This window comes from Sitophilus oryzae, unplaced genomic scaffold (genome assembly GCF_002938485.1).
Source record: "Sitophilus oryzae breed Bouriz unplaced genomic scaffold, Soryzae_2.0 scaffold_1396_pilon_pilon, whole genome shotgun sequence".
Classification (NCBI taxonomy): Eukaryota; Metazoa; Arthropoda; class Insecta; order Coleoptera; family Curculionidae; genus Sitophilus; species Sitophilus oryzae.
Genome location: NW_022146055.1, coordinates 4,679,927 through 4,696,169, shown reverse-complemented (window position 1 = coordinate 4,696,169; position 16,243 = coordinate 4,679,927). Strand labels below are relative to the sequence as shown.

The window sequence follows — 16,243 nt, the reverse complement described above, 5'->3', positions numbered from 1 at the left end:
GATAGAAACCTTTTTTTAACGAATCTTTCAATAGATAATGTGGGTAGGAGTGCAATTGGACGATAGTTCGAAGCTTCTTTATCTCCTCCTTTATGCAGAGGAATAATTATTGCTGTCTTAAGGCAGTTTGGAAAAACTCCTTTTTGGAATGACTCGTTAATTAAAGTAGTAAGATGGATTAATGTGGATTCCGGAAGTTCAGAGATCAGAGAACATTTTGAGAGTAAGCCCATCAGTCCCAGATGAGGATTTGTTTTTAACACTTTAATTGCACTACGGAGCTCATCTAATGCTACGGGCGTGAAGAAGAAACTAGGGAGATAAATGATATGAAAAATCCTTTTCGTTTGTCTTGTACTAAAGTTAATACAGAAACTTATTCAGTCCAAATATTTGTGTACAAAGTATTTTGTATCTTCTCTCTTTAGACCTTAATTTTGCTTCTTAAACAAATGCAATTTTACAAATGCATGTTTGAATTTTTGAGCACTCTGTGTAAAAACATTTTATACACATATTACATTTTTGTCTCAAATTAAATCGATTTTTTTGGTAAGAAGAATTTTTCATCCAGGAATATACTTTTTGTCCTAAAATACATAATATAATAATATAAATAACTATTTCCCTCGTCCATATCTTTATAATAGGTTTATGTATGCCTAATGGCGTTCAAATATTTTATTTTGAACGCCAAAATAACTTCCAGTAAATACAAAACTTTGCGAACGTCAGAACGCTCGTACGCATATGAACTTGGTGGAGCCAGGGAGCTAAATAGAATTAAGCTGAGTTTATATGCATCCGCAATGCGTCGTCCGTCGTTCCGCCATACCAATCATATTTGAGTATGAACTGTCATTTTTTAAATAAACCAATAAATTCCCATAAAATCAACGACGGACGACGCATGACGGATACATATAAACTCACACTTATAAGCGCTAGACGCGAGTTACGTGGATACGTAAATAACAAAAAAAATAACCCAAACATAAAACTAACTTATGGCGTTGATTTATCGACGTAAGTATATATGATCTAGGGTTTCTAATAACAAAAAATTTCATTTGGTGCTGACATTTTTTCGTGCAGTGTATAATAAAATATATAAAAACATGAATATCTATAAACGATATCAATTAAACTTTTAGTTACGCAATCGATGGTGCAATTTTTAAATTCATTGTTGCCAAACATGGACATATTCGGCGCCGGGCTGACTAAGTGGAATTTAAATTTTCTGCTGGGGATCCAGGTGGTAGCTCTGCGAATACGATACAAAATGTCCAAGTTGTCACATTTATTTATTTCCTATTATCATTTATTTTGGATACTTAGAGCTTAAAAATTTTTACTAGCACACCTTACAGTTGATCATTGTTCTTTTTAGAACCTCTTTTAGTGCGATAGCATAATAGCCGTTGTAAAAAACTTTTCGCAAGCTTATTAGAATATTTTAAACGGGAAAGCGGTAGTAATGGCTCTTTATGTCCCTTAAGTGCTGTTAAGGAGATGAAATTTGTTGATGTAAATAATAATTTTTTGCATATTTATAATTAATTTATTTTTGTTTTCTAAAATATTTTGATTAAAAAAAAATAAGTAAAAGTGGGAAACGCTGTGTCGGTCAAGCTTAATCACGCGACTAAACGTTTATTTGGTATAATCTATATACAAATTACTTGGCAAAATATAAATTATCTGTATACTGTTTCAATTTAGTAGTTTAATAGTTAACACTAAGTGGAAAAGTTTCCTTGTTTTTTTTTTCAAACAGCCTAGACTTATTTTGCATTAAAACTTGGTATTGGAGTAGGACGGGTCGTTTTTGGATCGGCCAGGTGGTAGCGCTACGCCCCGCTCAGTTCTAACAGCGACGCCGCCTAGCGAGCAACGCAGCACAGCCACGCCAGTCGTATCGGTGCTCGCTCTCGAACAACAACAGGAAAAGGATCCCGCGGCGATGCAGGGAGGGCGCCGGCCCTCCGCGCAAATTCAACCGCAACGCAGAGGTCCGGCGCCTACAGGAAACCGCCGCCCGTACGGTCGACCACCGAACGTGCAGTTGAATTCTCAGGTAGAAATAACAAAAGTTTACAAAACAGTAGTTGTGATTAAAAATGATACGGATGTACTTGTATGTACAGGGTGTCCCACTAAGAATAGCTCTCGGTTGTATCTCGGAAACTAATAGTCGTAGAGCTTGCGGAAAAACATATTTATAACTAATGAGACCATGAAAAATTCCTGGAAATTATTTTCAAGTTTGTAGGACGACCGCTAGAAGGCGTAACTGCTATGGAAAACAACAAAATGGAATTTTTAAGAAATTTTGCCTAGATATGGTGTACTATAAATAATAGCTTCATAATCTTCAGTAAATTCTGGATATTTTTTGTTAGAACCATTTTCCCCATCTACTAAAATAAAGTGGTGGAAGAGTTTGAAAGTTAAAAGATCGTTTAAAAGAGCGTTTCTTACTCTATATTATACCATATAAACAATAATAATAAGCTTTTGAACGTAGACGCTAGGGGGCGTTGTTTTACAATTTAACAAACATTGCGCGTTTTTTCAAAAAAATTAAATGCTGTAGTATATGTAATTTTAGGTAATAGTAAAGAGTAATAAAAGCTTACAAATCAGTGAAAACCGCATCTTGATATCTTTTTTCAAACCAAAGTTATTAGCAAAATTATAATAAATACGAAAATATAAGCCCTTAATTACCTTATTTTTCTAACACGGTTTCACTATCTCTCTTGATTATGACCATTCTAATAAAAAATAATATAAAAAAGATTATTTTATTCAAAATATCGACAATGAACCAGAAAACCATAATACTAGGTGTATTAATATCTAATAATTAAGATACCAATGACGGTGGACAAGAAACGACACCTCAGTGAATTCATGGTAGACTTTGAAAAAAAGTTTCTTTTAAACGGATAGTTTAAACATCCAAATATTATTATATCAACATTTTGATAGTCTCAGCAGCATTTTTTATGCTTTGATTGCTTTTTTAAAAATGCCTTTCTTCAACAGAGAAAAAACGCTGCTAAGACTATCAAAATGTTGATCTAATAATACTTTGACGTTTATACTATAACGTCAAAAGCATCTTTTTTCCAAAGCCTACCATGACTTCACTGAGGCGTCGTTTCTTATTAATTTTCATTGATTTCTTAATTATTAGATATTAATAGATCTGGTGTTATGGTATTCTGGTATATTGTCGATTTTAGAATAATCTAATCATTTCTATCTTATTTTTTGTAAGAATGTTCATAATCAAGAGGGCTAGTAATACCGTGTTAGAAAAATAAGGTAATTAAGGGCTTATATTTTCGTATTTATTATAATTTTGCTAATAACTTTGGTTTGAAAAAAGATTTCAAGATGCGGTTTTCGCTGATTTGTTAAGCTCTTATTACTCTTTACTATTAGCTAAAATTACATATACTACCGCATTTAATTTTTTTGAAAAAACGCGCAATGTTCGTTAAATTGTAAAACAACGCCCCCTAGCGTCTACGTTCAAAAGCTTATTATTATTGTTTATACGGTACAATATAGAGTAAGAAACGCTCTTTTAAACGAGCCCTCGCTTGTGGGATTCCGACCATCCAGTCCGGAGTTATTAATATTTAAATACAAACAGATCTAACCTCCCCCCTCCATTTTATTTTGGTAGATAGTGGAAAATGGCTCTAACAAAAAATATTCAAAATTTACTGAAGATTATGAAGCTATTACTTATACTACACCGTATCTAGGCAAAATTGTGTAAAACTCTATTTTTTATTTTTTTGTTGCAGGTACGCCCCCTAGCGGTTGTTCTACAAACTTGAAAATAATTTCCAGCAGTTTCTCATAGTCTCTTTAATTATAAATATTTTTTTCCGCAGGCTCTACGGCTAATACTTTCCGAGATACAGCCGAGAGCTATTCTTAGTGGGACACCCGGTATAGTCCATCCAGCGACAAAATCCTTTCACAGTGATAGATGATTCTGTCATTTTAATTTCAAAATAGTTTACTTTACAAAGAAATAAGTTCGTGCATTTGGAACGCATAGCAGGAAATTAATATATTTAAAATTTTAGTGACAAACTTAGATTGCTTCAAAATATTATGAAAAAAACTGTATAGAGCTAAAAAAATCTATAAAAAAGAACTATTTCTTACTTTCAATCTTCAAGAATGTCTTCTTTCAATGTTCAAGGTATTTTTATTAAATTTATCAATTTAACTTTTATGTACAAATAAAAAAAGTTTTAATTTTGCACAGGAATTAATAAAACACAACATTTACTGAATTTTATACCTTAAAAGTTATTTTTTTTAAACATTACCTTTTGACTATCTCGTTACAATACTAAAATCTGCTATTATTTATCTATCGTGTGTATACCATATATATGTGATGGTATACAAACCTTATTGGTGGCTACTACAGCTCCCAGGACACGGAATATAAACTGTACTCTGGATCTACGCTTAGTTTTCCCTCGATTTTTCCTCCACTTATCTCTAATAACATAAAACACACGTAATAACATGAATCAAAATGCAAAAGCAATTCAAAAGCAAAAAAAAATTATAACCTATAATTTGGCAAGAGTTTGACAAGTCTCAAAAATCTGCTGTGACGTAGATTGATCTTTCTTTTCATTCCATCATTATACTACATTTCTTCGACTACTACATACTACATTTGTTCGACAGCATATTCTACAGATAAAAGTAAGTAGAAAAGTTCGTATAAATGTATGCCCTAAAATGCTTAGTTTCGGAGATACAGGGTGTAGAAATTTCATTTTTATTTCGATTTTTTCCAAATAATTTCTGAAGTAACGTCAGTATTTAATAGAAAATTGGTGTCTGGGAGTTTTTTGACATGAGAAATTTGATTTTGATGCCAATATTACTCTTATTTGTAGGGGACGCCACCTACATATGTTTTAACTGTTTTAACTTTTCGTCCGTACCTGTATAAAACTACTGAGTGTAATACATTTCCGTGACTTCTTACTTAAAAAATGTGTCTTGGTAAAAATCGCTACGAGCAACCGTTCTCAAGATATTTAGAATGGAAATAGTCAGTACAATACATGTCAATACTCATAAAAAATAAACACGTTGAGTAGATAGTTATTTGACTGAAATAATAAATTTAAGAAATTTTTAAATTTTTAAATTAATCATAAATTTTTCTGCGAAAAAATTATGACAAAACAGTTTGAACTTTTGGCACAAATGCATTTCAAATTTATGATGTCGGTCTAATAACTATTTAGTTAACATGTTTAATTTGTGTCAAAGTGTGTGTTACTTCGTGACGTGCGGACGTGATAAACAATACGGAACGCTACGGGAAAAAAAACAAACGAAACGAAAAACAAACAAGAATTTCATTTCATCGGAATATAAATAACAGTGACAAAAAAAATAATGTAAACAGCAAAAACATGAATAAGGGTACTCCTGCTTTCAATGTGCCAGACGGAGAACAACATAATTCAAATTCCATCATACAGGGTGTCCCAACACCATTATCTTCGCAACAAGAAAATGAAAATTATACTCAACCAACATTATATATAGATTGTCTTCTACCAGTGACGAGAACTTCCATGGATTTGACAACGAAGCAAATCAAAATGAAAATCCCTGGCAAGTGATACAAGGGAAAACCCACGAAGAGGAGAAAAATCAGCAGAAATATTACAAACACAAACACAACAACATTAAACAATAAATTTAGTGCATTAAGCGCAAGGATACTATATAGAGATAAGGATAGTTCGATTCCTATCTCCTGCACTGTCAGTTTTTTTACGTCATCTACTGACCGAGTTGAAGTTGGCGCTAAAGATTTTAGACAGTGACAGTTATTTTTGCATTTGACGGACGAGCGCACAGTGCGTTGGAAGATAAATTTAGCGGGACAAAAGCGTTTGGTTAGAAATAAGCCAAAAAATGTGTACTGATAAGAATAAATAGTAGACATTCCAATTGATACAAAAACGCATGAATATTCTTTGTATTTCGATACATTTTTATCTACCAAATTTGGTCGTTTTCTGCTCAGCAAGGCAGAGATCATACGAAAACAAAATATTTACAAGTGCTTATACATTTTATTAGAAAGCCAAATTATGTTGAAGATTGCCAAAGGTATGTACTTTTCTACTGTACGTATATTATTTGTTAAAATTCTTCGTGCCTTTGTTTTGCGGATATCAAACTTTCACTTTTTTTTTCAAATATCGATATATTGAATGATGTAGATCTTTTGAGTTACCAATAGTTACCAACACAGGTAGTCACAGTCACAGGGAGTTCAAGCTTAACAGGTGAATGCCCAAAAAGATTCATTTCAATCGGATAATATAAAAACAAAACAACTCCATCAAAAGGCACTGAGTTTAAAAAATTGTCTTAGATACTTACTATATATTAATTTACAATTACCGAGTGTTAAAATTAAAATTAAAATAAATTATAGAGGGTGTAACAAGATTACAAATTAATTAAAAAAAAAACTGCTAAAGAGTTTTTTGATATCATAATTTTATGTATTTGGCAATAGTTTACGATACGGTTTTTGTGTGTCATGTACGAATAATGTCATAGTTTTATTATCTTGTATTTATTTATTAATAAATTAAGTTGTTAATAAATAAATAAATTTAACCACATAGTTGCTATATATTAGACCATTTGCTACGTTCTTAGATTTTAAGTCCCAAACATTGCTCTTGAGATTTTGTCCCGCTAGAATAACCATCCGCCGCACTGTGGAGCGCTGGTCAGCGCGTGACGTAGCATTCCACGGCGACTACGACAGCGGCGATTTGACGCGATCGAACAGTCCTTTAGAATATATACAGTCCTTGCATTAAGCGTACCAACTGAATGAACCAGCAACGAAATATCCACAGATACTCCTAAGAAAATACCAAAACCACCTCCAATATTTTTCTATGGCGTAATAGACTATAAAGCCATAAGTACACCAACTAGGAAATACCATTGAGGCAGACAAATATACAACTAAATGCTTAGCAAACAATACAATAAAGGTCAATTCTACTCTACCAGACACATACAGGAAGTTAATAAAGTTCTTACGTGAACAAAATATCGTACATCATACTTATCAACCGAAGGAGGAACGTGCATACCGAGTGATTATTAAACACTTACATCACACAACAAATATTGAAGAAATCAAGCAAGAACTAGCGAATCAGGGACATAATATAAGAAATGTCATAAACGGGAGACAGGGTGTTACCAAGGAGCCTCTTAATATGTTTTTCGTTGACTTAGAACCAGCCAGCAATAACAAAGATATATACAAACTACATGTGCTCCGAAATAGGTCTGTACAAATAGAACCTCCGAGAAAATTAAAAGGCATTGTGCAGTGTATGAGATGTCAACAATATAGACACTCCAAGACATATTGTAATAGACCATATGTTTGCGTTAAATGGCGGTGGTTCGCACAACACTACTGCTTGCAAAAAAAGTAAAGATACTCCCGCTAAATGTGCTTTATGCCATGGTCCTCACCCAGCTAACTACAAAGGATGTGAATTTTATCATACGTTGTTAAAACCTAACAACACCAACAACAGATTAAATTCAATGCGCTCCAGTAATATGGAGAGTGTAACGACAAATCGTCCAGTCGCGCCTGTCAGCCGTGCACAGCAAAGCAGCCAAAGCCAAGAACAACCGACAAGTTATGCGGACGTTACAAAACCAAATCCACAACAACCTACTGATGTAAGTAACATTTTAAATAAATTCCTAGACGAATTCAAAACAATGTTCCAACAACTCATAAACTAGAACAGCATGGTTTTGAACATGCTTACCACGGTTATAAATAAAATTCAATAATTTTATTAGAATTGCTGTGTGGAATGCAAATGGCCTCGTACAACACAAAAATGAGGTTGAGGTGTTCTTGCATCAAAATCTGATAGATGTTTTATTAATAAGTGAAACCCATTTTACAGACAGATCCTATTTCAAAATAGCAAACTATAATACATACCATACTAACCATCCAGACAACTCTGCTCATGCTGGAACCGCTATTATAATAAAAAAAATCCATGAAGCATCTGGAATTACCTAAATACAGTACAAACCACCTGCAAGCTACTACCATAAGAATTAAAACACGGGCTTATGAGTTAACAGTTTCTGCAGTTTATTGCCCACCAAGACACAACATTAAAAAAGAAAACTTTATTGGCTTCTTCAGTACTCTGGGCAACAAATTTATTGCTGGTGGTGACTACAATTCTAAACACACCATATTTGGTTCGCGCCTGACAACAACTAAAGGCAGAGAACTAGCTAATGCCATTCATGAAAAAACTACTCTTCTTTCAACCGGTACCCCTACTTATTGGCCAACTGATCATAATAAAATTCCAGACTTCTTGGATTTTTTCATCACAAACGGTATATCCTCTAATTACATGGAAGTTGTTTCAAGCTACGATTTATCCTCCGACCATTCTCCAATAATTGCTACAGTCAGTAGCTGTGTCATTCATAAGGACGCTACTCCTAGACTACACAATCGAAGAACAAACTGGGATGATTACCGCAGTAAAATTGAAAACAAAGTTAATCTTAAAGTAAGTCTTAAAACAACTAACGAAATAGACGAAGCAGTTGCGATCTTAGTCAGTGTCCTTCAGGAAGCAGCTCAGCTATCCACTCCTCTTCCAAAAACACAAAGCAGTGTTTTTCATATTCCACTTGAAGTCAAAAAATTAGTAGCAGAAAAAAGGAAGGCCAGGGCAATATGGCACCGAACGCATGCACCAACAGACAAAACTGCTTTAAACAGAATTAGTAATCAATTGAGAGAAGACAAAAATCAAAGAGGCCAAAGAGAGGTCTTTTGCAGAGTACGTAAAAAATTTAAACCATTATGACAACTCTATATGGAAACCAATCAAACATTCAAAGAAACCTAAAACTCGATCACCTCCCCTTCGTAACGAGCTAGACCTGAATCTGCCGTGGGCCAGAAGCGATAAAGAAAAAGCACACCTTTTTGCAGAACACCTCGCAAAAATATTCTCACCGCATAACAATGACTTAAATCATGAAATAAAAAGAAGTGTGTCGGTTGTCCCATTAAACATATCAGCAATCAAGTTTTTAACAGTTAAAGAAATTCAGCACGAAATTAACAACCTAAACCCTCGTAAGGCACCAGGAGTGGACAAGATAACGTCAAAAATGTTAAAAGAACTACCAAGGAAGGGCTTAGTAATGGCCGATATCGTTGAAAACTGCCGAAATTATAATGATCCCAAAACACGGTAAAGATTTAACAAGAGTCTCCTCATATCGCCCTATTAGCTTACTACCATTAGTTTCCAAAATTCTTGAAAGACTGATACTTCGTAGAATCAACTCATCCAAAAACCGAAAACTGGATACCACATCACCAGTTTGGGTTTCGAGAAAGACATTCCACTATTCAGCAGATACATCGGATTACCAGCAATATAACTCAAACTCTTGAGGACAAAAAGTATTGCACATTAGTGTTTCTTGATGTTAGTCAGGCTTTCGACAAAGTATGGGCTACTTTACAAAATTAAAAATTATCTTCCCATGTCCTATTTTCCGATATTGAAATCCTACCTAAATGGTAGAGTGTTTAGAGTCAGAATAGGTGAAGATATATCTGATAATTATAGCATAAATGCAGGTGTTCCACAAGGTAGTGTCCTAGGACCACTACTCTATGTCCTTTTTACCGCAGACTTTCCCACAAACAATGAAACAACAACGGCTACTTTTGCAGATGACACAGTAATTATGGCTGTCAACAAAAAGCCGGAAACAGCTTCCTTGATATTACAAAGACATCTAAATGTAATAGAGGCATGGTTACGTGATTGGAAAATAAAAATTAATCCATCAAAATCGGCCCAAGTAACTTTTACTTTAAATAGAGACCAGTGCCCTCCAGTATATTTAAACAACACACTAATTCCGCAGTCTTCATCTACCAAGTACTTAGGCATGCACTTGGATACTAAGCTTACCTGGAGAGAACACATAGAAAGAAACGTAAGCAAATAGATTTAAAAATAAAAGACTTATATTGGTTAATGGGAAGAAGATCTAAACTATCGCTAGAGAATAAACTTCTTTTATACAAAACCATAATAATACCTATTTGGACATATGGAGCAGAACTCTGAGGATGCGCTAGCAAATATAGCCATAATACAAAGGAGCCAATCTAAAATTCTACGGATAACAGACGCACCATGGTATGTCTCCAATCATACTCTACATGAAGACCTAAAAATTCCGTACTTCAAAGAAGTCATCCAAACTCGGAGTAAAAAACATTTCATTAGACTACATGATCACACCAATACCTTACTTCAGCCTCTACTTGAACCAGTACCTACAAGAAGACTTAAAAGACAATGGCCATCTGATTTGAAAGAATATTAAGGAGGATTTTTCACTGGAGAATACCTCATCACGTTAACGGGAGCGTCATTGCTCTCAAGTCATCAAATTAGCCCATAGAATTTCCTTGCAAATATTCTGATTGCTAATAAATCATAATAATAAAAAAAAATATGTCAATAATGACAGGCATTGATAATTTCAATTGCAAATATCTCGAGAACTATTACTCGTAGCGATTTTTACCAAGAGACCTTTTTTACGTTAAAAATGTCGTAAATGCAATACTCTTCAAAACAGTTAAAACACATGTAGGTGGCGCTCCCTACGAATAGGAGTCATATTGACATCAAAATCAAATTTCAGTTCGGACCACCCTGTATATCTCATCTATCCAAACAAAAAGGCCGGATGCTTTGTTAAGATTTTTTGATTCTATTTTTGTAATAAATATTACAGATATTTGCAATATAAATAATTTTTAGCGCCATATTGTAAGTATTGAATTAATTTTAAATTTGTATTACAAGAAGACTTATCTGAAGGCAGTTCACCTTAAAACAATCGTATTTTTAAGTAGTGTGTCCTTTGAAAATGCTTTCTATTGTTATCGTCATTTGTTTTATTGGTATTAAATATTCAATTTATAAACGATACCAATTAAATTTTTAGTAACGTCATCGAGGGCGCGATTTTTAAAATCATTGTTGCCAACTAATTGGAATTTAAATTTCCCGCTGGAGATTCAGATGGTAGCTTTGCTGTAAAAAATGTCAAGTTACCATATTTATTTATTTATTTCCTGACATTGTTATTCGTTTTGACACTTTAGTTTTGTATTACATACTAGTTTTTGGTTTAAATGAATTGAGTTGTGATACTTTAAGCTGAAAAATGTTTACTAGCAGACCTTGCAGTTGAACATTGTTCTTTTTAGAACCGCTTATAGATATCAATTATTTATTTTCTGTTTTAAAATTCTGTCTTTCAAGCACTAAAAAGTATTTACATTAGAATTTGTTTTTTTCCAGAAACAAAATATACACCTAAATAAATTTAAATATTTAAATAGAAAAAACTGACAATTTATCTCTGATCTTTTGTTTTAGTCAGTAGAGTAGTGAATGCAGTGAGTACAAATATACCGCTTTTAACTTGCTATTGCGTCAAGTAGGAATAATTGATGTAGTCAATATAGTTAGTGTAAAATAGTTTTCGAATTGTGTATGTATTTATTACTTTTAAAAGAATGTTTAAAATTATATACATATTTGATATAATATGTTTTTGTAAATTGTTGACTAAAAAATATATATAAACATAATATATTATTGTCAAAACGTTCAGATTACCAATGTCTTGTTTCATACATTTTTCATACAACAAATTTTATGAATTCTCTTTATAAAATCTCAAGCCTGTTTTATACCGGGTGCGTCTCGAAAGTGGCTCACCCCTCAACTTTTTTATTTTTTCATATTAAAAAAAACGAGATTTGGTATGTTAGCATATGACATAAATTAGCATTGATTGATGTATTCAATTGTTTTTGGTAGCTGTATTAACATAATAGCTTATTTATCTTTCATTCGGAGGCATATCGGCTTTTTATCATATTTTTTAGTATGGGTCCAATAGTGGTTTTCTTATAACATTACGAAAAAAGGTATCTAATACGCATTCTAAAATAGATTCCAATATGATATATGAAATAAATAAGGTATTAATTCAGTTTGATGTTCGTCAATTAAATTGATATAAATTAATTATCTATTTTAAGTTTTTTATTTAATCTAAATTTTCATTTAATACCAAGATATTTAATTATGCATTATTTAAATATTTCAAGCAACTGGGCTTTACTGCTTGTATACAGGATGACTCAATGTTCCAGAAACGCTTCATATCAGGTTTTGTACTGGAAATGGTTCCTCTGATCTTTTTATAAAATATACAGGCAATACTAGGGTACTATTTTCAGAGATATATCGCCCTGTATATCTCTCGGTATAGATTTTTTTTATTTTATTTTTCCAAATAGTATGCTCAGTGGTTTTTCACAAAAAAATGTTTTTAAATAACAGCTTGTGTTTTTATTACACGTAATTGAAAAAAAAAAGATAAATAGAAGAATTTTCAAATGGTGTGTCAAAAACTTTCATGTCAAATATATTAAAACTATCCTGTATATCCATAAAAATATTAAATTGTGCACAACTATTCCTCCAAACTTTATTAAAAAATTGAGCGATAACTTAAATATAACTCTGAATCAGGAAAGAAGACTATTGCGTAAGATCATAAATTATACGAAATATAAATGTACGTACGTCTGTGATAAGGTCACGAGGTTACGACCGATGACATATTGACGTTAGGTCATGTTATTAGGGAATGACTCTTTCTAACACATTTGAAACGGTAAATCGATTGTCTTTACTATAAAATAATATGATTATGCAATCGTCTTCTTTCCTGATTCAGAGCAGTCTGTTAGGTTAGGAAGGAGAGAAGGTATGACAGTGACAGTTACCTGTCATTTTAATCCAAAGATAGATTTGTTTTGCTTATAAAAATTTTAGGATACCGTCAAAATCGTCTCTTATCTCATTGGACATACATTACCTGATATGAAGCTTTTTCGGAAACATGGGTCATCCTTTATTCACTAGGTCACTCTAGTTAATTAGGAATTAAAAGTGCAATATGTGTATTTGCAGCCTCCTCCAGCTACTTCGTTCATACCGCCTGTTCGCCGTCCTCGCAAGCCCCAAAGGCGAACCACCACCCCGCATGGCGTCACCAACGAGATCGGTGCCGGCGACGCCCCCTTGCCCAATCAAGACGACAGTCTAGTGACCCAAGTCGAAGCCCTTAAAATTTAGGTACTCCTTTCAAGGTGATCTATTTTAGTACAAGTTATTTGTGAGGTTACAGGGTCCCGAGTCGGTATTAGTTACAATATTTTGTGTATTTAATTATGCAACCTATAGCAGTCTAGGCAAGCTATCATCACACTTTAGTTTTTAACATTTGCGAGCGATTATTGGCTTGCCGTCTACAAAATATTTGACAACTTACCGCTCAAGGCTAATATCTCTTGTATAAAGCGACAATTTCAAGTTGCTCTAAAGGGGAGGCTAAGAAAATTTCTTTTTCAATTAATAGATAGAAGACATTAAAGGTATCTACAATAATTTATACTATTATATAATATATTTACTCAAAACTCATTTTATTTAACAGTTTTATACACAAAATGTCAATTTGTGTAAATCCTTAATGCACGAAGAAAAAAGACTTTCTGTTGTTAATACTTTAAGACAAGTTTAACTCATTAACAAAGGATTTTTACACATTTTGAATAGTGGTTTTTAAGAAATTGTTTAGCCTCTATGTATATTAAAATATATTATATACATAATGTAAAATACATCGGTAAATATACTTAAGCTAGCCCCATAATTGTATTATTTTCATTTATTTAAAGATTGAGTGCGTGAATGTATAATAATAAGTGTATACAAGTTTGCTAAATACAACTTATATTGTCAACTATTGTTTAATCTGAAGCAGCGTTACAATGTTGTTTTTACATTGGATTGCGCATAAGAGTATTTTTATTTAATACAAATTAAATAATAAGGATTATTTGCACTATGCCTAGCTTTATATATGACACATATTAAAGATCATAAGGGGCTTTTGAATAAAAGAGGAATAAGGAATCAAAAATGATATATTTAAATAATATTCCATCCTCTATCAATGTTCACCTCTAATCAAGATATTACTTTTGATTCGTGGTGTGTCAAAGAACTTGCAATATTTATTTTTGTTTAGAACAAGCCATTTTGATAATTAAAGAAGACAATATGTTGACGCAAACCTAAAATTATATATATACATAATATATAAAGTGAGACGCCATTATTGGTCTAGTATAAGAATCGGAACTAAGTCACTTCTAATACATATTTCTTTTAAGGTTTTGTAGATAACATTATGAACGAAATAATATTTAGATGTAAGAAAAATATTAATATATTTTAGGTTACGTCGAAATAAATATACATAATTATTATATATACATATATAAATATCCATAACTTGTTATTTAATATATAAGATTAGTTGGTTTTCTAAGGTTATTATAATTACTTCTACGAAAATGTTGGATGTGGTCGCCAAGTAAAATCAGAGAAAGTGTAGACTATTTGCATGTGAAATAGGCTGATCTTTTTTGGAATGAAGGTGTACAGATAAAGAAGACTAATTAGTTTACTGTAAAAACGACTTCTTTATGAATCCATCAGCACAAATTCATTAAGAGCGACTAAATTCCTGAGTATTGATTTTTTTAGTATTCCTATGTAGTTTAGATTTGCGAGATTCAGAAATACTAGGTTTGAATTTGTTAGCTATCCGGTCGGAATAGCTGGTATTAATCGGGTATTTCTAGCCTCGTAAAAAAATACTTTGACAAAAAGTGAGAATCTTGCTCAAAATGTTGCCATCGCGTAAACGAAGCAAATACATCGTTTGAACAATGTAAGGGCTTCTTAATTGTCAATTTTTAACTCTGATATTTGAATACTGTTACTGAGGCGAAGATTAATATTTGTCAATTTCCTAGCGTAGTTTATATTTTTTTCATCCATTATTTAACATTATGTCAATTTTGCCACAGTTATTAAACGAAAAGTGTCAATTTTGCTATCATATATTTTAAAAATGTTACTCGTTTTTTTTTTTCGTTTGCAATGATATTTTTTTCGTTTTTTTTTTCATTACTAAATAAGGTTTTTGTTTGAATTTTAGGCTGTGAAGATGTATATTGATATGATTGTTGAATTATTTTGTAGATATTTATAGAACTTCCAGACAAAAGTTTTTATCTGACATTTTTCAGAAAAAAATATGTTTGTCCGTAGGTGAAATCTCAAGTGCAAATCAAAATTTTTTCATCATATTTTATAAAATGTTACAAAAGCCTAAAATCCGTTGTTTAATCTTTGATATGATAAACAATAATCAGAATTTCTTTTTCTATTATTTATTGTTTTTCAAATAATTTGACAAAATAAACTGTTTTAAAAATATTGTATTGGTAAAGGGGCATACCTAATTGTGCGTTGTTATTACAATATTTGTTTTGAGTCCCAACTTATGTGAGTTATTAAAAAAATCCAAAGATAAGTTAAGAATAGCACGTAGTTGTAATATATAGCTAATAGCGTTTTTAAGATCTTTAGTAATTTATTCAGACTACAATTATTTAGATATAAGTTAGTTCATAAGAAAAGGGATGTAAAATCCATGATATCCATCGGCCAAAATCGTTATTAGTAGGTTAGGACCATTCTTGTTTTGGTACTGTAGATTTTTGTTTATATGAAATGAACGAATTTTGCGAAATTATAATTTTGTTTTGGTTTATTTTTTTGACCTATCCATTTCCTCATAGAGAGGTAGATGCAGAAGTAATAGTATATTGTAGAGTAATAGTCCCATTTCCCGGATAACAATGCTTTAAACGTCAGTTGTCCTAATCGCTAGGCAACTGACGTTTAAAGCTTTGTTTATCTGTCAACCATAATCACCGGTTATTCGCTTGAAATCGGCTATATACTTTCTTATGGAGATTCTACAAAAATAGGGATTCTTAAATGAACACTAGTTTATTTCTGTATCAACTCTCAAAATTAATCCAATTTTTTAAGATATTTTTATTTTGTTTTTTGTATTAATATAA

General features: G+C 32.2%; 1 protein-coding gene across 4 annotated transcripts in view; it reads left to right on the top strand.

The window, feature by feature from the left end:
• LOC115875919 (protein boule-like) overlaps window positions 1-15,912 on the top strand; it is a 51,491-nt gene extending 35,579 nt beyond the window's left edge. For 3 of the 4 annotated variants that reach the window (XM_030891505.1, XM_030891503.1, XM_030891502.1), the window contains exons 7-8: window positions 1,820-2,080; window positions 13,209-15,912. In XM_030891505.1, the coding sequence (XP_030747365.1) occupies window positions 1,820-2,080; window positions 13,209-13,373 (426 nt within the window). In that variant the 3' untranslated portion in view covers window positions 13,374-15,912. The remainder of the gene's footprint in view (window positions 1-1,819; window positions 2,081-13,208) is intronic. The other variant, XM_030891506.1, reaches the window with a different exon arrangement.
• The last annotated feature ends 331 nt before the right edge of the window (window positions 15,913-16,243 follow it).